Genomic DNA, 23855 nt, shown 5'->3' on the forward strand with positions numbered 1-23855 from the left:
CTTGCCTCAGCCTCCCAAGCTGCCGGGATTTCAGGCACGCACCACCACTCCTGGCTCATGGTGTTTGATCCATGGAGCTAAGGCACAAAGCCCTCCTGTCCCCAGCCTTCAGACCTATATGAGACATGCCCATTTCCCTGGCTAAGGCCTGGGGAAGCACTCTTTGACAGGGACCTCCCTATGCACAAATTGAGTATGAACTGAGACGGTCACATGGCCACTCCCCTGATCCACCATGGGGTGTGGCACACGGCAGTACACTAGATGGATGGATGGCTAGACAGATGTGTGGCGTCATTCGTGCATATGTCCAGCCTTGTAGGCCTTCCTGGCCACCTGCCCTCAGGACCCTCTGTCCCCTGACAAGGTTTGGTTTCTAGCTGCCTATGTGCTGTCACGTCGGGAATCAGAAATTAAGCCCTTTAACTGCAGTTTCTGGGCTTTCCTCCCAGCTGGGGCTCCTAGGCTAGGAAGTGCACTCCTCAGCTCCGGCCAGACCTTCCCAGGATATAGGAGTGGGCCACAGGAATTGGAGGAGGAGGAGTGTGGTGCTGGGATGGAGACTGTAGGAGGGGCTGCGAGGATCTCTGTGGAACAGCAATAGGAAATGGCCAGAGGCCCAGTGAGGCTGGAAAGAAGGGCCAGGAAGACCCTCACAGGGCAGGTGACTGAGAAAAAACAGAGGCTTTTTTTGGGGGGGTCAGGGTGGAGGTGGGGGGGCGGTGGTCCTGAGTAGCTGGGAGCCAAGGAGAAGAGCTCTGCTGTCCTGAGAGCAGACGCTGGAATTGGTGAGGCCTATGGACTGGGCCTGGCAGAGGTGCTGCCAGGGGATAAGATGCTCCGGTGGGGACAGTGCCAGCCAGGGTAAAAGGTTGACATAGGCTAGAAGCTGGTTGTCAGCTGACTCCTCCCCAGGGACCTGTGGTGAGGTAGAGCCAGGCCACCAGCAGCGCAGTGCTTCCCTTGCCACCTTCCCTCACCACCAGCCCCTCATCTGCCTGTGCTTGGGGTTCTGCATGACACAAGTCATACCACCTCTCAGGAGCTATTTAGGGCCAAACAAGCCTAGAAAATGCTTCCAGGAACCAGGTGCTAGGAAGAAGACTTGTATTTGAAGAGCCTTTCTTTCATCCATTTTGAACCACCTACTCCATGCCAGGCACTGTGCAGGCTCTGGGGATGGAGCGACTGGCTAGCCCAGCCCTCGAGCTCCCAGTCCAGAGGGGAGATGAGCAGTGCTAGGCCACCTCAGGACAGCATGATGGATCTGTCATCACCTGAGGAGACTGACTTGGGGGTGCAGGGTCGTTCTGGGGTAGCTGTGCTTGGCATGTGGCCCCTCATCTCTGTGTCCCTCCATCCCTACAGCTGAAGGCACCCGGTGCACTGACCCACCTGCAGGCAAACCGGCCATGGCGGCCAAGCGCAAAGGCGGCCTCAAGCTCAATGCCATCTGTGCCAAGCTGAGTCGCCAGGTGGTGGTGGAGAAGGGAGCAGAGGCTGGCTCCCAGGCGGAGGACAGCCCGCTGAGGCCCCGGGACAAAGAGCGCAGTGGCCCTGAGTCTGGGGTGGCTCGGGCCCCACGCAGCGAAGAAGACAAGAGGCGGGCGGTGATTGAGAAGTGGGTCAACGGGGAGTACAGTGAGGAACCGGCACCTGCACCCATGCTGGGGCGGATCACCCGCGAGGGCCTGGAGCTGCCTCCTGAGGGTGTCTACATGGTCCAGCCCCAGGGCTGCAGCGATGAGGAAGACCATGCTGAAGAGCCCTCCAAGGATGGCAGTGTCCCAGAGAAGGACTCAGATGGGGCAGCCTCAAAGGACGACAGTAGCCCCGGCATCAAGCAGGCTTCAGGTGGGTGTCTGGCCTTTAAGAGGCAGGTGGAGGCTGGGAAAGGGTGCTACACTGTGGGGTGACCCAGGAAGGAAGGTCCACGTGTCCAGGTGCCCACCTGCCTCCTCTTCATTCCTGCCCCAAGCACCAGCATCATGTCCAGTGAGAACTCTGGGGGTGGGGGCAGAGTAAAGGGACAGAGAAGGCAGCTTTCCAGGAGTGTGAGGGGGCAGGGGGGATTGCCCAGCATACAGTGGGTCCTTAAAAAACAACCGGTGGAGGGACAGATGGACGGATGGCCAGACACACAGAGGAATGGACAGATGGTGGGTGGGTGGGAATCAATAGGAATGAGCCTTCTGGGGGACCAAGGTCCCTGGCCACCAGTGTGGGGAGCAGTGGTTGTGGTGGGGCAGCAACATGAACCCCATGAGCTGCCAGCTGCAAGCACTCTCACTCCGAGAGACTTCTCTGAGGATCCTAGAAAAGGCTTGGCCCCCTGCCTGTGCCCCAGCATTCTCCTTCCCTACGTCACTGCCCCTGGCCCTCCTAGGTGGGAACTCAGGCCCATGAGGCTGGCCAGGCCCAGCCAGAAGATCCCCTTACACCCAGCCACCCCGACATGGTCCTCTCGCTGACCTCTTCCCATGAGATGGCCAAGGCCTGGCTTCTCTAGTGCCTACGTGTCCTTGGGACTTAGAGCAGTCTCCAGCTCTTTCTGCTCAGGAGAGGACCAGCCTGGGGTTTATGGCAGGAGAGGGGCCCCTGCTAGAACTAGGTCTGGCCTTTACTCTCGCCCCAGCCTCCTCCCAGGTTGGTGCCTGGAGCTGCACGCCTCCCCTGCCTCTCCCCTGTCCCTGTCCCCCCTGCGGCGAGGGGCGCATCTCCTCCCTGTGCGGGGAGCCCTGCACAGCCACATAATTATGCATATAAGATATAAACAGAGCTGTTTAATTATCCTTCGCCACATCAGTGACAGAGTAATTAACAAACATTGCAAGATCAATGAGGAAGAGTGTGACCTTCAGTTTCCTCTGATAGGAAAAGCCCTTGCCGTTGCCAGACACAAGGTGATTGTGCTAGGCCTGAGGAGAGAGAAGGGACAGCAGCCCTTGCTGCTGTCCCTCTGACACTCTCTATGCTTAGCTCTGCCCACAGTGGAGGGGCTAGAGGAGGCCTCACCTCCTGAATCCTCCCTTCCTGGAGAGAGGAGCTGGAAAGGCAGGAGGCAGGGATCGAACTGCCCTGCGCCTCGTGGCCTGAGCTCTCCTTCCCTCAGCCCCAGGTGGCTAGGGAGCCAGTGGAGCCCCAGCTACCTTCCATGGCCTTGGCTCCCCAGGCCAACTTCTCTGGGCCTGGGGGTCAGGAATGCAGGGCTCTGGAACTGCCTCTAGGACCCTGCCTGGCCCCCTCCCTGCTCCAAGTTGCCTGCCCTTCAGAGCCTTCGGTTTCCCTGCCATATATAGTGAGGGTTCAGCTGCCTCCAGCTATTTTTAGCCCCTTTCCCTGGTCCCTGAGCCACTGTATCCAGCAGCCAGAGCCCACTCCTCCCAGGCCAGGCCCCCAACCTCTGTGGCTGGTGTTCCAGACTGTGGCTGACCCACCTGCCCTGCCAGGGGAACAGCTGTCTGAGGGTTCCTTGAGTCACTCTGCCCAGCCTGGGTGCCAGGGAGCTGCCTGTGACCCTCCCCTCCTTAGCTAGTGGGCTCCCAGTCCTCCCCAGAAGCTGAGAACCCCTCCTTCCTCATTCTGCTGGGTTTTCTCTCCTGCCAGGCCCTGCCCGCTCTGCTCCTTTGGACTCCCTCTGCCCCTTCCACTTGTGCTCAGAGCACCTCAGGCCTAGCAGGTTTGGGTGGGGTTGGGAGGAATCCCCGCTGGCATGCCTTCCTTAAGCTGTACTGTCAGGACCCTCCTTTAAGCTGTACTGTCAGGACCCACAGTCTGGGTCCTGCTACTCTGAGTGTGCCCAGGTGGGCAGGCTCAAGCTGAGTGGAGAACACTGTGTCCCCTGGACTGTGTGTCTCACTTGTCAGTATGTGCCCAACCCTGATGGAGGGCGCAACCTGCCGTAAGTGGAAGAATGAGCACCCTCTCACACATTGGAGACCACCTGTCTGCCAGGCCGAAAGGCTGTGTGTAGAAGGCACATTAGAAGGGGCCATGTTGGCCTAAGACTTGTCCTGGGGAGCTGGCTGTATCTGCAGAGTTAGGAAAAGCAGCTACGAACGTGAGCTTGTGAGTCCATGTGTGTGAGCACATGTGTGAGTGTGGTGTGTGCATGTGTGTGAACATGAGCCTGCATGTGGTGTGAACATGGGGGAGGGAGAGTGTACGTGTCACTGTGGGGAGGTCCCTCCAGGGTTCAGTGTGCTCTAGGTGCAGACAGTGGGGAGGATGGATGTGCCCAGCCCAGGCCTGCTGCCCTGGGCCTACAGTGCTGGCTGCTCCCACCTGCCCTGGTCCTTGCTCTCCCAGGTGACCCACCTTGGTGTGCTCCATGTGGTAAATCTTGGCTGGAGGAAGGGCCCTACATGAGTCTGTGTGGGCACGTTGGCACAGTCCCTGCCCTGCTCAGTTCTGTGGTTGGGGGGAGGCTGAGAAGCCAGGTCATGAGGCATCATGGGGCAAGGCCCTCATCAGCCAACGAGATCCATTTATGGGGCTCAGGGCAGTTCACCATGCCAGGTTCACCCCAACCCCACCCAGAGCATCTCTCTCAGCTCCTGGGATCTCTCCTGACTGTCCAGTCACCACCCACATCCCTACCTGTCCCTGTGCCTGTAACTACTGCCCCCACCTCAGGAGGCAGGTTGGGATTTGGCCTTCCAGTAAGATGACTTCTCTTTCATATTAGGCCAAGGCGAGAGAGCGGAGACATTTATGAAACTTTGTTTAATGTACTGAAAAGCCATCGGCCAGAACATTTAGGAAATTGATTTTCCTGGCATTGATGAACTCGTTTTATTTTACCCCAGTATTAATTACTTTTTTTTAAAACAAATTAATTTAAGAGTCGTAAAACCTAACAAGTGGGCCGAATGTCCATAGATCATGTCCTGCTCTGCCCCTCCCCACACAGGCCTCTCTCTGTGGTGGGGGCTCGCAGTGGGGGGCCTCTTGGCCCTTCCTCCCCTGATTCCTCCCAGAGGTGACCACCCCCTCCTCCTTGTAGGAGAGGCCTCCTCGCTAAGGGACTATGCGGCCTCCACCATGACCGAGTTCCTGGGCATGTTTGGCTATGATGACCAGAACACGAGGGATGAACTGGCCAGGAAGATTAGCTTCGAGAAGCTGCATGCGGGCTCCCCCCCTGAGGCGACCCCCTCTTCCATGTTACCCACCTCTGAGGAAAGCCTCAGCAAGCGGGCACGCTTCTCCAAGTATGAGGAGTACATCCGCAAGCTCAAGGCCGGCGAGCAGCTCTCTTGGCCAGCCCATGGCACCAAGGCTGAGGAGCGGGCAGGCAAGGAGATGGTGGGCCCTCTGCCTGGCCTGCGGCTGCCCAGCAACACCACCCACCTGGAGACCAAGGCCACCATCTTGCCCCTGCCATCACACAGCAGTGTCCAAATGCAGAACCTGGTGGCCCGGGCCTCCAAGTATGATTTTTTCATTCAAAAACTGAAGACCAGTGAGAACCTGCGCCCTCAGAATGGGAGTGCCTACAAGAAGCCGTCCAAGTATGACCTGGAGAACGTCAAGTACCTGCACCTCTTCAAACCCGGGGAGGGCAGCCCCGACATGGGCGGGGCCATTGCCTTCAAGACAGGCAAGGTGGGGCGCCCCTCCAAGTATGACGTCCGGGGCATCCAGAAGCCAGGCCCCGCCAAGGTTCCGCCCACCCCCAGCCTGGCTCCTGCACCCCTCGCCAGTGTGCCCACTGCTCCCAGTGCCCCCGGGCCGGGGCCCGAGCCACCTGCCTCCCTGTCCTTCAATACTCCCGAGTACCTGAAGTCTACCTTCTCCAAAACAGACTCCATCACCACGGGGACCGTCTCCACTGTCAAGTAAGGCACTCCCCATCCCACTGCACCCCAAGCCCTGAGGCAGGACACCCACTCGTACGCCCAGACCTGGGCTCAGTCGACTCTCATGCTCATGCTCACACACGCAGCGTGCTCACTCACTGCGTGCGCACTCCGGGGGGCCCTTCCAGCTCGTGCACGGTTCATGGCCCTGCACCTCCACCCCTTGCTGCAGAGCCTCACACGCTCACACAGCAGGCGCTGGTGTGCACTGCGTACCTGCTGACGTGAGTGCCAGCGAGTGCCATAACCCCTGGTTGCCACCACTGGCTTCCTTTGCCTGCTGCCATCAGAGCTGTGGTCGGCTGAGAAAGCCCCATCTGGGGGTGAGGCTGCTGGGGTTTCTGCAGTGGCCCTGGTGCCTGGGTTCAGAGCCTCCTTGGAGGAGGCAGAAAGAAGAAGGCCTTTTCAGCCTTAATTCAGGGACAGGGCACTGGCCCTGCCAGTAATATGGTGGGTGCCTGAGGCTGAACAAGACCCATCCCAAAGCCCTTATCTGCACTCCACCCTGGTAGTTGTGAACCCAGGCAGATGCAGGCAGTGCCCCCTGACTTGAGGCTGATGTGCTGCCCTTCCTTCCCCTTTTCCTCCCTGGGATGCCTGATGCTTCTCAGCCCTCACCTTTTGATTCTCCCTCTGTGCCGGGGGGTCAGGCCCTGGCTCCAGGGACCTTCCACCCAGACAGACTCTAGGCCTAGCTGGGCCTGAGGTGCAGACCTCTGGCCCTGCCTGCCTGGGGTGGCCCAGCCCTCCTTAGTTGGGCTAATTGAACCTCTGCCAGGCTTCTGCCAAGGGACTATCTTAGTCCTACCCGTGTGCCTCGGAACTCTCAGCCAAGGCAAGAAAGGCGAGAGCCAGGGCAGGGAGCTCCCCACCAGCTCTTGGGCCTGCGGCTGATCGGCTGTGTCCCGTGTGTCTCACCAGGAACGGATTGCCCACAGATAAACCAGCTGTCACCGAAGATGTAAACATTTACCAGAAATATATTGCCAGGTAGGCCCCTGGGGAGGAGACTATGTGGAGAGAAGGTGGGGGGCCAGGAATGCCCAGGGACTGTGGGACCATCCCTGCACTCTCTTACCACTAGGGCCAAGACTGTCTCCTCCCAACCTCCACCTGCTTCTTTCCCTAAACTCCCCATGGAAGCTGTCCCATGAGCCCAGCTCAGACCTGCCTCTTTGCTGTGGTCCAGGCCACATGATCCTTAAGCAGCTTCTACCTCCAGGGCCAGGGTGTGAGAAGGAGCCCACAGCAAGGCTCAGCCATAGATGAGTTCAGGGTCCCCCTCCACAGCTGGCCTCCATCGGGCCTTCACTGTGGACCCCAGGTGGAATGCAGACCACCATAATTGTCAGTTTCGGGCAGGGGTGTGGCTCCCTGGGCTGCCCAGGTAAGGCCTCACACCACCTGACTCCAGATCCATCCCCTCCATCCCAAAGGCAGCGGGATTGGCAGCAAATTCCCCTCCATCAGGCCCTCACAGCTGCTGCCTGATGAGGCGGCACATGGTGGGGGCTGTGCCCTGGCGGCATAGTTCTGGGCTCTTCCAGGTCCCTCCCATCCTCTCTGCCTCTCCTGTCCCAGTGTCTTTCCCCCTTTGCTCTCTTTGGTCTTCTCTTTATTACTGTTGCTATCATTATTATTAGTGCCTCAGCAGATGGCCCTGTTGGCAACTTCAGCTTAAATATTTATTTGCAAGTGGTCCCCCCATACATGGCATGGGTTTCTCTCCACTCCTGCAATCACGTCATCCACAGAGGGGCACAGGCAGGCCGAGGAAACATCTTCCCTGCCACTGTCATGGTTTGCTCTCCCAGGGCTGGCCCTCACCAAGACTGTAAGAGCCACACCCGGCAGTGTCAGGTCTGGAGAGCGACTGGGGTTTCCTGGAGGCAGGCAGCATGCAGGCAGCACGGGGCTCCTAGCTGTGCACTTGGCTGGAGAGCAAGCTCCCTGCCACAGGAAGCCAAACAGATGCTGTGCTTTAAAAATTCATAACTCTGGACTATTTCAAGTGTCAGGAAAAGCCCAGAACAGAGAGAGCCCTTTAACACCTCACAGCAACAGAGCCCCAGTTCACCAGCCAGGGCCTCCTCCCTGGACAGAGCTGGGCATAGTGTTGGTCAGGCAGCTAACTGTAGGAAAGGCAGTTGTGGGGACTTCAGGTCTCCTCCTCACCTCCCTGGTCTGTGTCTACTCTGGCTGTGGCTTGTGGCCTGCCCTAGCTTCTTCCTCCCCACCTGGGTGCCAGGCTTCTACTTCACCTGGCACTCACTACCTGGAAGATGCTGGCAAGCATGCAGCTTGAGGAATCTGGGATTCCTGACAGGCCTAGCCACTGGCCCTGGCATTCCCAAACCTCTTCCACTTCACCACTGTCCCCCATATCCCCAGCCAGGCCCACAGAAACCCAGTAGCACATCTCTAGAACCTGGGCAGAGATGGCTTTAGGCCCTGGAAGAGTCCTCATGGGGCCTGGCACCCAGAAAGGGGCCTGACCCGACCCCTCTTCTCTTCAGGTTTTCAGGCAGTCAGCACTGTGGCCACATCCACTGTGCCTACCAGTACCGAGAGCACTACCACTGCCTGGACCCTGAGTGCAACTACCAGGTACGAGATGCACCACTGCACAGCACAGCGGCTCTGGCTAGAAGTGAGGCACCAGGTGCTTAGTACTCCATGGGTCACCTGAACTTAACTTGGTGGGCAGAGAGTACGGACCCACTGCCAGCCTGTGCCACTAGTAGGTTCTGCAGCCATTGGCATCCTGGTGGTGATGATGCCCGTGCAGCTTCGCCGGGAATCCAGTGTGGACCAAGGCCCATTCCAGGCGGCCTGTGTACCGCAGCTAGCTAACTCTTCACGGGGCCTTCTAAGGTCGGCATCACTGCCCCACTTCAAAACGGAAATTGAGGTTCAGATAGAATGCCATTATGTAAAGACCATAACTTGCAAATGCAGAACTATCAAAGAGGTGGCATTGACAGTGTGCATAGGCTGCTCCTTCGGTCTCACCGGGTGTCTCACCTGGCTTTGCTCACAGGTGCATTGGGCAGAATGTACTGTCACCTGTCAGAGCCCTTGCCCTGAGGGAGCACCCTGTTCATCCTCTGCTTGGGCTGTGGCTGTTGGAAGGCTGGGGAGAGGCCAGGGGAGGGTCTATGGTTTCTGGATTGTTGGAATCCCTGCTGCTGAGGGAATTGGCTGGGCAGTCTGTGCTGTCCTGACCACAAGTGGGGTTAGGTTTATGAGGTGACCTGAGGGCCCTGAGGCCGGCCCCTGGCCCAGGCTGTCTTGGCACACAGGTGGGGATGAGGGCTCCTGCCAGCTTGGTACTCTTCCTGGCAGAGGTTCACGAGTAAGCAGGACGTGATCCGGCACTACAACATGCACAAGAAGCGGGACAACTCCCTGCAGCACGGCTTCATGCGCTTCAGCCCCCTGGACGACTGCAGCGTCTACTACCACGGCTGCCACCTCAACGGGAAGAGCACCCACTACCACTGCATGCAGGTGCCCGCCTCCCCGTCCTCGCCCTGAAGCCCCCCAGCTCAGGCCTTCCTCTAACCCCGACCACAGCAGCCATGGGCAGGGTCTCTGGGTGCAGGGTGGAGGTAGCTGGTGAGCCAAGAGTCACTGGGCATGCTGAGGGAGGCTCTGGGGGAGTGGGGAGCAGAGTCTGGTGGCCGAGGCGGGGCCATCCCCGTGGCCATACTTGGTGTGGGGGAAATTCAGTGAGCTGTTTATACAGACCGACATTTTTCAGGCTTTAACACCAAGAGCGGCATTGCAAATGATTCCTGAGGAGGTTTTTGTTTAATTCTTTGTTTTAATGCCACACTGAGTCTGGGCTTTTTCAAGGTGTCAGGCCCAGGAGGAGCGACTTTGGGTTGCAAATAGCAGCCTCCTTGCCTCCCCCATATTTGTCGAGGGTTGTTATGGCCTCTGGGGAACAACCTGGGTGTGAGGAGGGGGGCCACCCTGGGCCTGAGACGGTGCAGGCACTGGCACAGCCCAGCCTTTGAGGGTGCTCAGAGGCCACTGGTTTTTACTCAATATGGCAACATTGTCTGCCTGGCCCAGTGCGGGGGGGAGGGGCCATGCCCAGAAATCATCCACTAAGCAAGTCCCTGAGCTAAGGTGACCTCCAGGACACAGCCCCTGTCAACTCTGGGGACTGTAGAGGTAGGGCCACAGATGGGGATATAAAACCCAGCATCTGAAGAGCATGGCTCCCTCGCCTGGGCCCGAAGCCGCGTGGTCTGAAGACAGCCTGGCCCTCAGGCAGGTTCCGGTTGCTCCCTGGGCGGGGTGGCGGGGGGGTGGTTGGAGGCTTTATGCCTCGGCCCAGGCACACCTGGGGAGTTTGAGGATAGAGGTGTCAGCTGTCCCGAGAGGAGACCTGTGCCCAGCCGCCCTCTGACCTTGGCCCAGCTGTGCCAGGACTCAGATGGCTGCCCACCATCCTGGCTGCAGGTGGGCTGCAACAAGGTGTACACGAGCACGTCCGACGTGATGACCCATGAGAACTTCCACAAGAAGAACACCCAGCTCATCAACGATGGCTTCCAGCGCTTCCGAGCCACCGAGGACTGCGGCACGGCGGACTGCCAGTTCTACGGACAGAAGACCACGCACTTCCACTGCAGGTGAGCCAGCTGTCCACCGGCACCCCAGGCTGGAGGAGGGGCAGGGGATAGCTTGCTTAAGGCCCTGGTTTGGTGTCCAGCCTGGGTTTTCTGTCACGGGGACTGCCCCCTGTGTGCCCCATGACAGACCCCCAATGTCCCATCCAGGCGTCCTGGCTGCACGTTCACCTTCAAGAACAAGTGTGACATCGAGAAGCACAAGAGCTACCACATCAAGGACGACGCCTACGCCAAGGACGGGTTCAAGAAGTTCTACAAGTACGAGGAGTGCAGGTACGAGGGCTGCGTGTACAGCAAGGCCACCAACCACTTCCACTGCATCCGCGCCGGTTGCGGCTTCACCTTCACCTCCACCAGCCAGATGACCTCGCACAAGCGCAAGCACGAGCGCCGGCATGTCCGCTCCTCGGGCGTGCTGGGGCTGCCACCCTCGCTGCTGGGCGCCAAGGACACGGAGCCCGAGGAGTCCAGCAACGACGACCTGGTGGACTTCTCTGCCCTGAGCAGCAAGAACTCCAGCCTGAGCGCCTCCCCCACCAGCCAACAGTCCTCCGCGTCCCTGGCCACTGCCGCTGCCACCACCGAGGGCACGCCCAGTGCCACCAAGCCTCCTAGCAGCAAGATCCAGGGGCTGATGCCCCAGGGCCTGCCAGGCTCCATCCCCCTGGCACTGGCCCTCTCCAACTCAGGCCTGCCCACCACCGCACCCTACTTCCCCCTTCTTCCTGGCCGTGGGAGCACCTCCCTGCCTGTGGGTGCCCCTGGCCTCCTGGGTGCCATGTCATCTGGGGCAGCAGCCTCAGCAACCCCCGACACACCTACCTTGGTGGCTTCGGGAGCTGGAGATTCGGCCCTGGCGACTGCCACCTCTGTCCCGGTGCCCCCTGCCTCCATCATGGAGAGAATCTCTGCGAGCAAGGGCCTCATCTCACCCATGATGGCCAGATTGGCCGCAGCTGCCCTCAAGCCCTCTGCCACCTTTGACCCAGGTGAGCAGGCCAGGCCCTGCCCAGGAAGCAAGCACCTTCTGGGTCCCAGAGGCTCCATCCCTGCACTCCTGTTGCAGAGCAGAGTAGGGTGGTGCGGGGGAGCCGTCTGTCTGATCTCCACCCTCCAGTCTTGCACCAAGCAGTGGCCCCTCTCTGCCTGGTCTCTGCCTCCCTCCTGTGTATTTCCTCCTCAGAGCCCCACCTGGGCCCCTGCCCAGGGAGTTCTCGCCTGTTTCTCCTGAGGCGGGAACAGTAGGCCCTCCCTCCTGGGATCCCCTGCATTCTGTTGGCTCGCTGTGTTCTCACCTCCCACATCACAGATGAGTCCCTGAGGAGAGCTGTCCCAAGCCCCCTTCTCCTCTTGAGTCTCCTCCAGATGACCTGGAGGGGGACAGGTCCAACACAGTGGCAGGGTGACTGCACCTCATACCTGGACAGCCCTCCAGGCCGAGGGACACCTCTGCAGCTTTCCCCCAGCAGAACTTACATGGGGAAAACCCACCCCACGCTCTTCAGCATGGCAGCCACTAGCCAGGTGGCTGTGGAGTGCCCAGCTGGTCAGAGTGAAGAGGCACTGGGTTGCAGTGTGACTCATTTAAGCAGGCGCACTGGCCAGTGCTCCCTGATGGACAGTGTGGCCTGGAGCCAAGAGTGGCTTCTTCTGGTCTGGCACTGGCTTGCTACAGGGTGGCCCCCTCCTTCCTCCTTTCCTTGCTTCCTTCTTTCTCCTGGTTTCCCTGGCTCCTCTCCCTTTGCTTCCCCATCTGGGAATTTGTCTTAGTTGAGCCCTTGAGAAGTGTTCAGCTCCATCCAGGAGGTGGCTCATTCATTCACTCAACAACCCTTGGTGCTTGCTGGGTGCCTGCCGAGGGCTACCACTGAGTGGGTGCTGGGGACACACAGGCAGGAGGAAGTGGAAGCCAGCCCCGTCCTATGGTGCTGATGGAGCAGTGGGGTGGCCCGTCCCCATACACAGCTGAAAGTGACAAAGTTGAGACGGTCCTCAGCACCTTGGCTGCCAGGTCCGGATACTCTGCTCCCATTTGAGACCATCTTGGAACCGGCCAGGACAGACAGAGGGTCCCTTCGTCCCAGCTTGGGGCTCTGCCCACACCTCCTTGAGAGTTCTAGCCCTGGAGGATAGGGAGCCAGGCCCGTTTTCCTGTGACTGGGGGTAAATGACTTCAGGAGCTGCTGGGGTGTGGACTTCTGAAGGCTGAGAACCCTTTCAGGTCCCTGGTGGGGCACTCAGATCCCAGGGGGCAGTTTAGAGGCCCCACCTTCCACTCCCTGGCCACAACCCCAACCAAGAACTGAGCCCTCCAAGGCCACCCTGGGCTCAGTGGCCAAGCTGTCAAGGACTTTCTTTTTCCTACAAAAGTCTCCTTCCCCTCCCCTGCAAAAGAAAGGTCAGGCGCAGGGGAGGGAGCCATTTTCCTGTATTTTTAATAAAATGCCACTTGCAGTCTGAAGCAGTCCTGTCAGCTGTAGCGCCTTGGGGCAGATTAATATTTCAGTCACTTGGGGATTGTGGAGCTGGGCCCAGTGGACACCTTCCTGTCAGCTTCTTTTGCCCCTGATCTGCTCGGCTTCCTACAGCGTCTTCCCACCCAGCTTCCCCTCAGACCCATCCTGGCCAGGCCTTGAGCCCCTGCCCTGGACAGCTTGACGGGCGAGGTCACACAGCTTGCTGATTGGCCGTCAGCTCGGTAGCCCTGACACAGCAGATGCCCTCTCTGGGCATGCTCAGTGCAGGCAGGCTGTCTCCCCGGCAACAGCAGGCCAGGGACCAAGGAGGGGCCGCTCTGTCCAGATCTGCCACTTTCCCTCAGCATTAACAGAGTCTTTAATAAAAGCTTAAACGGCAGCCCCACAAATCGACTGTGACAGTTGGTGAGGAAAACGAAGGGCCCCTGCACCCGCCCCAGCCCCCTCCTCAGCCTCCCGCCCTTCTCCAGGAGGCCCTGAGCCAGGCCCACTTTGACATAATTTTGCAATAATTATCACTTGAAGAATTGCCACACAGGGGTAGGCGTCTCAAGCGATCACGTCAGCAGGGAGAATCGCTGACCAGCAGTGAGGCCTCCGCAGACCCCTGGCCTACCAGGCTACTGCCCTCCTTTTGTGGGGAATAGGGTTTGTGCCCATGTGAATCCTGGGCCCCTCTGACCCCATCTTCCCTCCCCTCTCCTGCAGGAAGCGGGCAGCAGGCCACCCCTGCCAGGTTCCCTCCAGCCCAGGTAAAGCTGGAGCCGGGTGAGAGCGCTGGCACCCCAGGCCCCCTTGAGGCCTCCCAAGACCGCAGTCTAGACCTGACTGTAAAGGAATCCAGGTGAGGTGCTGCTGGAGAGAGAAGCCCTTGACAAGCACCCTGGGCTGGACCCTGGGGTTCAGCTCTCCCTCCTGTCCAGAGCTCACCTCCTGCCAGGCAGCTGCAGCAGGCAGGGCTGGGGGCGGGTAGGCCTCTGGGTTGGTCCCACGGACGTCGGAGCTGAAAGCCCCTTGGTTTGTGTGTTCTAGTAATGAATCAAATGGCCACGCAGCTCCGGCAAATTCATCTCTTTTATCCTCGCTTATGAATAAGGTAAGAACCATCCATCACACGCCTCCTGCTCCCCCACCCCAAGAAATTAAAGCTGTGCTGGGGGGTGGGGGGGATGTGTTTGTTTTTTAATGTTTTCCCTCTAATAAGATGAGTTTGTACCATTTAAATTTTGAGGCCATTTTTCATCGAATATAATTTCAGAGCCACTGCTTACAAATTAATTTAATGAACTGGCTGAAGAAATATATTCCAGCCTCTGACACCTTTTTTTTTCCTTCAGATGGAGGGCTCCAAAAGCTTTTCCGGAGCCCTCTAACTTCTCTCACCCTTAGTTATTAATGTTATTTATTTATTTTATATATTTTTTGTTTGTTTAAAAAGGGGTCAGGGAGGGGGGACTAAAGTGGGAGCAGAGCATCAATTTCCACTTTTCGGGTTGAGTAATGGTCTCGGACGCCTTCCGGAGAGGTCGCTCTGGAATATTTATTTTAAATAATGCAGGGTCTTTGTAAATTATACATCATCTCAAATATATTTTTCCCCTTCACATGATAAACTTGACTGCAGCAAGATTAATTTGGTTACTCTACACAGTGATGGGGCTGAAGAGGGAGCTGGCCCAGGCTGGACCTCGTGGGGTGGGTCCCAGCTGGGCACTTGGCAGGCAGGAGCCTGCTACCTCCTCTCCTCTCCTGCTTGCTCTCTTGCTCTCGTCACTCCTCTGGCCACTGCCCACTGCACGCCTTCTTCCTTCCTGGGGAGCCTGTGGGCTGACCCCCCTCCCCAGCAGCGAGCCTGTCTGCTCTCACCCCATGAGTGTCCCTCCCTCCCCACACCTCCTTTGTGCACCTTCTCTTGTTCTCAAAGAATTCATAGGGGTTCCCCCCATCCCTCCTCCTCCTGCACTTCCTTTGAAAAACCTTCTGGCAGGAAAATAACCAGGGAGCCACGAAGTCTGGGGAAGATGGGCCACAGTGCGCACCCTGAGTGGCGGCCTCAGCGAGAGCAGCGGCTCCAGCAGCACGGGATTGCTTGGAGAGGCCCTGCGCCTTCAGGCCAGGCCCCCAGCTGTCCAGGCAGGGCCCTTCTCTAGCTGGAGCCCAGGGGGGGGCCACAGATTCCCTCCTCCCTGCCCGGAGTGCTCTGGTGGTCACAGAGCAGCATGTCTGTCCTGAGGCTCCCAGAGCCGAGCTTGGCCACTGTCTTCACAGATGTCTCAGGGCAACCCCAGCCTCGGCAGCCTGCTAAGCATCAAGACAGAAGCAGAGGGGAGCCCTGCTGCAGAGTCCTCACCCTTCCTGGGCAAGGCTGCAAAGGCTGTCGTTCAGGAGAAGCTCTCAGAGCCCTGGAGAGTATACCTACGCAGGGGAGGAGCTGCCTGAGAGCAGGGAGGGAGGGAGGGCTGGCAGTGGCCCCAGCAGCCTGCCTGGTGGCCAGCAGCAGCCCACCTCTAACTGGAGCCTCCTCCCTGCTGGCTCATTTGGCTAGGTTTGGTACCAAGGACTTCTGCGACGCCCAGTGTGACTTCCTCCACAAGGCACACTTCCATTGCGTGGTGGAGGAGTGTGGTGCACTCTTCAGCACCCTGGACGGGGCCATCAAGCATGCAAAGTGAGTGGGGACCTGGGGGCCCTGTCATCTCTCGCTCAGGGCTCTGCGGGGCTGGATACCACACAGCCTGTTGCAATTCCCACCAGACCACAGAGCGGCTGGCTCCTCAGGAGGGAAGTGCCCAAAGGAGGATGGGCTTCCCGTCTTCCTTCCACACACTCAGCCCCCAGCCAGCTGTGTCCAGAGAGCCCTGCCTGGGCCCCACTCAATACCCTAGCGCCAGCTGCTCCCAAGCCAGGACCTGTGGGGCTGGCAGCATGCCCTAGGTGCCCCTGCAGAGTGGCCAGAGACTCAGTGTGGACCCAGGGGTAGAGACCCAGGGCAAAGGCCTTTCCCATTCCACTGTGATATCTTGAGTCCCTTTGACCCAGAACAGCAAAATGAATCTGTGAATGCCATGGAGTTTAAAAGCAGCGAGCCCGGCCACTACTTGTAACTGACTCAAAACCTGTAAGCCTTCAAGACAGATCTCTGTGCCCTGAGCCCCACACCAGGCCTTTCTCACCACGTGGGCATCTTGTCCCAGCCGCTGGCCTGCACAGGAGCCTACTGAATAGTCAGAGCAAGTTTCGTGAGGCAGGGCCTACTCTCACACATATACCCAGAGAGGGGACCGCCTGGGCAGAGGCAGGGCACAGGTAGGAAGACAGAGTTAGGGCCAAGCCCAGAGCTAGGGCGCAGCAGTTGTCCTGAGGCTTCCTGTCTTGGTGGGATCACGGAGAGCTTGCTGAGCATGAGGTCCCTGTGCTGGGCCCTGGTCTTGTGATGGGGTCACACCACACCTGCAGCTCCTGTGCACAGGCAGCCAGGGAGGGGCTGGGCTGCAGCGGCCTCTTAGCTCCTCACCTGATGTGACCTCTCCTGCCCCTTCCAGCTTCCACTTCCGGACGGAGGGCGGAACAGTGAAAGGAAGCTCAGAGGCTTCCTTCCCGGCCTCTGTTGCTGAGACCAAACCTTCCTTGGCACCCTCACCCCCTCCGGCACCTCCTGGCACCACAGTCCCGGGGACCTGTCTGGAAGGACCTGCTCCCAGCCCGGCCTCGGTGCCCTCCACCCCCACCCTGCTCGCCTGGAAGCAGCTGGCTTCCACCATACCCCAGATGCCTCAGATTCCCGCATCAGTGCCTCACCTGCCCGCCTCACCCTTGGCGACGACTTCTCTAGAGAATGCCAAGCCCCAGGTCAAACCCGGATTCCTCCAGTTCCAGGAGAAGTGAGTCCCTCGATGAGCCGGGCGCCCCGTCCCCAAGCGTCTTGGGAGTGGGTGTGGCAAGGGCAGGAGGAGGCCCTGTTCCTCACCGTGCAGAGTTAACACTGGATGTCCCCACCCTCTGGGAAACGGCCTCCGGGCCACATCCTTCTAGCCAAAGATGCTGTGCTTGCGCCGCCACTCTGCCCATCCCAAGCAGCCAGTGGGTGGCGGGTAGCAGCAGTGGTCCCCAGGACCAGTTGGGATGGGCTGAGAGTGGATTCTCAGGTCTCCTGGCCCAACAGGGAGGGTCTCCCTCGCTGGCCTCTTCAGTGGCTCAAACCTGCTGAGATTGCAGGGCCAGGGAAGTCACAGGTGGGTGTGATGGGCTAGGCCCCTCCCAGGCCTGCACTCCCTGCATAGTGGCCTGAGTCTCGGGTGGAAGGGACCTTTCTCACTGAATGGTGGTGGCTCCTTGCGGCGAGAACGGTGACTTTGTATCTTAATGTGTGCGGCTTCCTGTTCTCAATAAAAGTAATAAATTGGATTATTTATACCGCCTGAGTGGCAACTGTCCTCCCTCTCTGAGCACCTGGGGCTGGGCCCGTGATTTGGAAGGGGACAGACTCCTCTCCGTCCCTCCCCCTCGCCCCCCCAGAAGTGGTGCCCTCCTAGTTTCCTGGTTGCTGTCAGAGCCCCCACCAGGGCTGTGCTCCTTGGCCAGTGCAGTGTTGCCTGCCAGTCAAAAGCTAGAGCCCCTCGTCCTCCCATAGATAGCCCCCTGCAGCATGGGAAGCAGGGCTCCCAGGTAGGGGCCTGCTCCACTCCTCTGCTCTCCCAAGCAGGCCAACCATAGGGGATGGCCCAGTACTCCCCGCCCATGCCCACCCATCATCCCTTACCACTCCCCTGGCTCCTAGGTCTCTGAGCAGGTGGGTATCATAGGCCTCAGATGACCCTAGGGAGTGCCATCAGCTGTGAGCCTCAGCAGGCCCTGACACACGTTCCCACTTACTGAGGTCCTTGGTAGCAGCACTCCTGGTAGGGCCACCCACCCATCTGCAGCCTGTCAGTCAACCACATCCAAATCAGTGCCATGCCATGCCAGCCAGGCCCTTGATGGCATCCTGCCAGGGCTGGCAGCACCATCCCTTATTTTCATTTCCAAGAAGTTATTGCAGCCATCCTTATCTATAATCCCGAGGTGTGGCCGTGGAAACTACGTGTCCCAGCATGCAACGCTCTGGGCACCCTGCATATTGCAATCCCTGTGCACCAGGCAGAACTCCTAAAAGGAGGCAGGGATGCATGCTGGGATCTGTAGTCTCTGGTTGAATCGTCCTGCTAAGCAGGAGGGCAATCTGGGGACATTTCTCTTGATTGTACCACTGGTGACAGAGGAGTGAACCCCAACACAGCACAGTCAGGACACCAGCAGGGAGGGCTTGGGAACACCAATGACCTTCTGGGCTGTGGTTTCCTTGCAGCGACCCTTGCCTCGCGACAGACTGCAAGTACGCCAACAAGTTCCACTTCCACTGCCTCTTTGGGAACTGCAAGTATGTCTGCAAGACCTCCGGCAAGGCTGAGTCTCACTGCCTGGACCACATCAACCCCAACAATAGCCTGGTGAACGTGCGAGACCAGTTTGCTTACTACTCCCTGCAGTGTCTCTGTCCCAACCAGGTCAGCGCAGCGGGCGGCCCAGCTGTGGGGGCAGGGGAGCCACAGGGCCTGGGACCAGCTCCTCCTGGCAGAGACTCTGCTTTTTGCACCCTTTTTAAGTTGGCTTCCACCAGACCCTGGAAAGGACACTGTCTGCCCCTAGGCCCCTGGAAGCCCCTGGGCTGGGGTCCAGATTGGTACTAAGTTGGTAAGGTCTATCATTTTAGTCCTAACCCCCAGTGGCAACTAAACACTATGCTGCTGCTGTGTACTTAAGATCATTCTTACCCATCTTGAAATTGGCTATTTCCCTTTTCTCCAGATGCATAAAATTTCTAAATTGGCCCATTGGATAGATAAAGAGAACTGTCCATGCCCAGACAGGAAGAGCAGATAAAATTCACTTTAAAGGCCTATCCCCAAGATAGGGGCTACCTGAGGACTCAGAGCAGAGGTCTGGGTGTGTAGAAAAGACTGGCTGGATAGATTAGTGGTGCCTACCTAGGTAGGTCCAGCTATGAAGGGAAGATAACTGGGATAGATTAGTGATGTCTGCTCTGGGTGGCATTGAAGGATGGCAAAATAACTAAATAGGATGTTTAGTGAAATGACAGAGGGACATGTTGCTTTTTGACATGTGAAAGTTCTTTACAAGATTGCATTTTCTGATTCTGGGTGTGGAAGAACACATGTGCCAAGGGCCTGCCACAGCCCAGAGTCCCAGTTCAGGCAGCAGCCCACACAAGTCCCCACCTGTCCTGATCTTCCTGTGCTTCCCTGCAGCACTGTGAGTTCCGGATGCGTGGACACTACCACTGCCTCCGGACTGGCTGCTACTTCGTCACCAACATCACCACCAAGCTGCCCTGGCACATAAAGAAGCATGAGAAAGCTGAGCGGCGGGCAGCCAACGGATTCAAATACTTCACCAAGCGCGAGGAGTGCGGCAGGCTAGGTACTAAGCCAGGGTGGGTAGGGACTTCTAGCAGGTACAGGCCAGTTGTCAAATTCACAAGGTGTCAAACCTAAAACATCCCAGGGAAGAGGACGAGAGTCACTCTGGCCTCCTCCATGCAAGCAGGATGCCCTGGAGCCTCACTGCCGGCCCTCATGGCTCAGCTTGATTCTTTTCCCCTTTCCAGAGGGCAGGCAGGTGAGCTTCTCAGGGGTTTGGAAATCACTCGCCCTGGGTTGCTTTCCATAGCTTCAACTGTAGGGTTTTGTTTAAAATGTGCCATTGTTTGTTCGTTCATTCAGCAGTAATTTACTGAAAAACAACTGTGTGCCAGTGCTATTGCAGGGACACGGGAGTGGTGACAGTGGCAGCAGCTAAGAGTTTTTGAGTGTCTGGTATGTGCTGGCATTGGACTTGGTGCTGGAAACCTGGCGAAGATGTGTGGGCTCAGCTGGAGAATCTGATTGGCAGGATACTCAGGAAGGAAGTAGCCATGGGTCTGAGAAGAAGAGGTCACCCGCAGCCCTGAGCTTGGTGATAGATGCTGAGATCTGAGCCCCACAGGGAACAGGGCCTCCTTCCGGGGATGCCCAATGGGATTGGGGCTCTAGGGTCAGCAGGCAGAGAGCAAAGCCCACCCTCCTGCCTCAGGATGGAGCCCCGTGTTCATAAGCCTGTCGATGATGGGAATCATCGGGAATAGACTGGGATGGGAATCTCCCTGGGAATAGACTGGAAGCTGAAGGAAAGGCAGGAGAAGGTGTCAGCATGGACACCTGGGCTGCGGGCTACAGGCCAGGCCGGCTGTGGCCTGTGGTCATGGTTTCAGGGGCTGGTGGCAGAGGGAGGCTGCAGGCAGGCCCTTCCACAGAGGAAGGGCAAGATACTCATCAACTGCCAGAAAAGAAAGGAAACAAATCTTTCCTTCAAGTATTAATTCAAAAAGGATTCATGGCCAGGAGAGGGCTGGTAACCATGGTGACAGGTGTCAACACTCAGAAGTCCATGCTGTTACGGGGCTCAGTTTACAGATGTCAGGGTATTCTGAAGTTGCCATTATTTACTCAACTTTTGGTGTTTTTGGTGGTAGCTGGGGCCAAACAAAGCCGGGGGATGATATAAGACACCTGGCCAGCTCGGTGCCATGGTGACGGGCAGGCCTTCACCTGCCCTCAGCTGATGCTGTTTTGGCCTCACCTGTTCTGTTTGTTCTCAGCCTGGAGCAAAGGAGAGACATGGGAGCAGGGTGGAGGCTGGCTGCCACACCCACCAGCCCAGGTCCCCAGAGAAGGTGTTGGGGACAGGTGGCATGCTGTGGACAGGGCCCACTAGGTTTCCTTCCCACAGTATGTGGGCAGGGAGTGGGTTTGGACAGCCTTCGTAGCCTTGGACTTCATGCAGGTGGCTGATCGTAAGCTTTCCTTGGAGAAATGCAGTTCAGGGTGCACATGCCACTGGCCTTGTCGATCACTCCCTGTGCCCAGAACAGTGTGCTCAACACACACTGGCTGTGAGCACTGGCTGGCTGGGGAGGCTTATGCAGGTGGGGGCCGTGTCCACAGGCTGCAAGTACAACCAGGTGAACAGCCACTTCCACTGCATCCGGGAGGGCTGCCAGTTCTCCTTCCTCCTGAAGCACCAGATGACCTCCCACGCCCGGAAGCACATGCGCAGGATGCTCGGGAAGAACTTTGATCGCGTGCCCCCCTCCCAGGTGAGTGCCTCAAGCAGGCCTGTGGGTGGCTCCACCAACCCCCGGGAGGCCCTGCTGCCCCTAGCGAAGGTGGCAGGCAGCTCCTCAGGCACCCTGCTTCCTCCCAGGGCCCCCCAAGCCTGATGGATGCTGAGACAGATGAGGGCATGGACTACACCGGCTGCAGCCCGGGTGCCGCCTCCTCCGAGTCCTCTACCATGGATCGCAGCTGCTCCAGCACCCCCGTGGGCAACGAGAGCACAGCGGCAGGTGAGCGCAGGACCCCTGCCTCCAGCCCCGCTTTGCCGCGTCCATCCTGGACACAAGGTTCACAGTGAGGTGGCCCTGAGGAGGACAGGCTGGTGTGCAGTGGACCAGCTGGTGTGTGGGATGTGGGACACTGAGGCCACCTCCTACCATCCTGCCACCTCCCCAGCACTCTGCCTTGTGCTTCAGTTTCCAGGAGAGGAGCCTGGGCCTGTCCTCCAGAGTTCCAGGAAGGCAGTACAGCCCAGCCCTCCGGCCTGCCCTGGCCCCCCTCAGGCCCTGGCCCCGCTCAGGCCCTGGCCCACTGCAGCCTGGGCCTGGGGTCCAAGAGAGGCACCCACCTGCCAGGCCCGCCCTGACCGCTCACAGCCGCCCTGCGGCCTCCCTCCTCTCGCTCCTCTCTCTGCTCCTCTGTCCAGTGTCTCCCACCTGCTCCACCATTGGTTTCTCATTTTGGTTCTTTTTGTTTGTTTGTTCTTTGTTTTGGTTCTTTTTTTTTTTTTTTTTTGCTTCTGCTTTTCTCCACCTTCTCCAGGCGGCCCGGCTCCTCCTCCTCCTCCTCTTCCTCCTCCTGCTGCCACTGGTGACGAGGCCACCCGTGGGGCCCCACGGCCCCCCCTGACTCCACCCTTCCCGCCGGCTGCGCTCCGGCCGCCCCTCCCCCCCCTCCCATGCCTCTTCTCTCCGTCCTGTCTCTCATACTCTCTGCTCAGTGCCACTCTGGGAGCCAGTCGCGGCCTGGCCCACCCCATCAGCAGCCCGCCCAGCTTCCCGCCTGTCACTGCCACTCCAACTCCAGTAAAAAGTGACGTCCCCCTAGTTCAGGACGCCGCAGGTAACTCGCACACACATTCTCAGCAGTATCTGTCACCCCACCCGATCCTTGAGACTGTGGTCCAGGACCTGACCCTTTTCTGTGGCCAGCTCAGTCAAGGACAGGTGTTTTTGGTGGTAGCTGGGGCCAAACAAAGCTGCATCCTGATGGCCAAGCACTCCTGAGACCAGAAAGCCTGGCTCCTATCCCAAAGACAGCTCCTTGTGACTCCTGCTCAGACCAGAGCATTGCTGCCAGCCATTTGCCCCTGCTCAGCAACTGGTCAGCCCAGAGTAGGCATGCCAGATTCCAGCTGGCTGCTCAGGGTGGCCTCACCTTGGGCCTGGGCAGAACAGAGCCTGTCCCTGTGGCTCTCAGGTGTTCAGCTTCCCACCCAGATTCGAGGGTCTTGATCTGGCCCCACCCCTCCCTTAAAGCTGAGCCAGGGGAAGAAACCTCTGGAGCCTCAGGCCTCGGGCTGTGCTCTGTGATAGAAGCTCTTCCTGCCCCAACTCCATATCTGGAGTCCCACGGGGAGGGTCTGCTGGCCCCTCACCTTGCAGACGGCATACCACCTTCCATGCATTGTCACCTCACATTGTGCCTGAGCACGGCTTTGTGCCAGGCCCCGGTGGCTGTGGCAGTAAGTACATGGGTTCTGCCCATTGAGAGCTGTCACCCTGTGACTTCAGACCCAAGAACACATCATCCCTGGTGGATTTCCAGGCCTGAGGCTCTCCCATGGCCCCTGCCTAGTGCCCCCACCCCATTCCAGCCCTCAGTTTCTCTTCATCTGCCAAGGGTGGGTGACTGGGCCTGTTCTCCAAATCCGCAAGGCAGTAATTTGGTGGACAGAGCGGTGGCAGGCATTCTGGCAGACTCAGAAGGGCCATGGCCCTCGGCCAGCACAGGGAGCAGCCTGGAGGATGTCCCCCTCTGGTGGGTCTGGGCCTTGGGTCCCTTATTTCTGGGGAGTGCTGCCTCCCCCCTGTGTAGCCAGTGGGTGCCTTCTGAAAAGGGTGAGGAAGCAAGCCCTTGGCAGTGGGCTCCTAAGTCCTGGGAAGCATTCTGGGCCAGCCTGGGCACTGATTGGGTGCCTGTCCTGTAGCTAAGCCCTTGTCTAGATCTGGCCCAGCGAGGAGACTCTGAGCAGGGGGTTGGTATCTTTTTGGTATTTAGTTCCTGAGGCCTGGCCGAGGAGGCCCACTAGGGGCAGAAACCTTAAGACCTTAAAGAGCCTTCTGGAACCAAGGAGAAGGTGCTCCTCAGGGCAGTTACAGCCCCAGATGGCCTAGGGCACTTGGCATCCCGGCTGTGAGTAGGCAGGTCCCCCTGCAGACAGGCAGGCAGCCCGGGGAACTGGTTTGCCCGCGGCGGGAAAGGAGCCGGCCTGTCCCTCATTAGAGGCAGGCGTGTGATGGGCCCTGGCCCCCCTCCAACTTGGGTAATTACACTCTGCGACCTAGATTCTCCCTTCAGCTTCAATTAGCACCAGGACATGTCCTCACTTCCTACCCAAACTGGTCAGGAAGCAGCCACCACATCCCGGCAAAGCTGGTTGGTCTGCCACCCAGGGATGCACGTGTGGTCGTCTGCAGGTCTGGATGACAAGGGAAGCCT

The 23855-nt window shown here is 58.6% G+C and overlaps 1 protein-coding gene across 9 annotated transcripts in view; it reads left to right on the forward strand.

Annotated features, from left to right (window-relative positions):
* Casz1 (castor zinc finger 1) overlaps nt 1-23855 on the forward strand; it is a 140064-nt gene that overhangs the window by 114405 nt on the left and 1804 nt on the right. For 7 of the 9 annotated variants that reach the window (XM_048783615.1, XM_048783617.1, XM_048783616.1 and 4 more), the window contains 17 exons: nt 1369-1854; nt 5006-5840; nt 6783-6851; nt 8378-8468; nt 9207-9371; nt 10335-10507; nt 10655-11496; nt 13693-13828; nt 14017-14080; nt 15253-15407; nt 15530-15652; nt 16527-16865; nt 18329-18527; nt 19290-19461; nt 21024-21175; nt 21283-21424; nt 21957-22256. In XM_048783615.1, the coding sequence (XP_048639572.1) occupies nt 1413-1854; nt 5006-5840; nt 6783-6851; nt 8378-8468; nt 9207-9371; nt 10335-10507; nt 10655-11496; nt 13693-13828; nt 14017-14080; nt 15253-15407; nt 15530-15652; nt 16527-16865; nt 18329-18527; nt 19290-19461; nt 21024-21175; nt 21283-21424; nt 21957-22256 (4399 nt within the window). In that variant the 5' untranslated portion in view covers nt 1369-1412. The remainder of the gene's footprint in view (nt 1-1368; nt 1855-5005; nt 5841-6782; nt 6852-8377; nt 8469-9206; nt 9372-10334; nt 10508-10654; nt 11497-13692; nt 13829-14016; nt 14081-15252; nt 15408-15529; nt 15653-16526; nt 16866-18328; nt 18528-19289; nt 19462-21023; nt 21176-21282; nt 21425-21956; nt 22257-23855) is intronic. The other 2 variants (XM_048783622.1, XM_048783623.1) reach the window with 1 other exon arrangement.

The sequence above is a fragment of the Marmota marmota genome, unplaced genomic scaffold, assembly GCF_001458135.2.
Source record: "Marmota marmota marmota unplaced genomic scaffold, marMar, whole genome shotgun sequence".
NCBI lineage: Eukaryota > Metazoa > Chordata > Mammalia > Rodentia > Sciuridae > Marmota > Marmota marmota.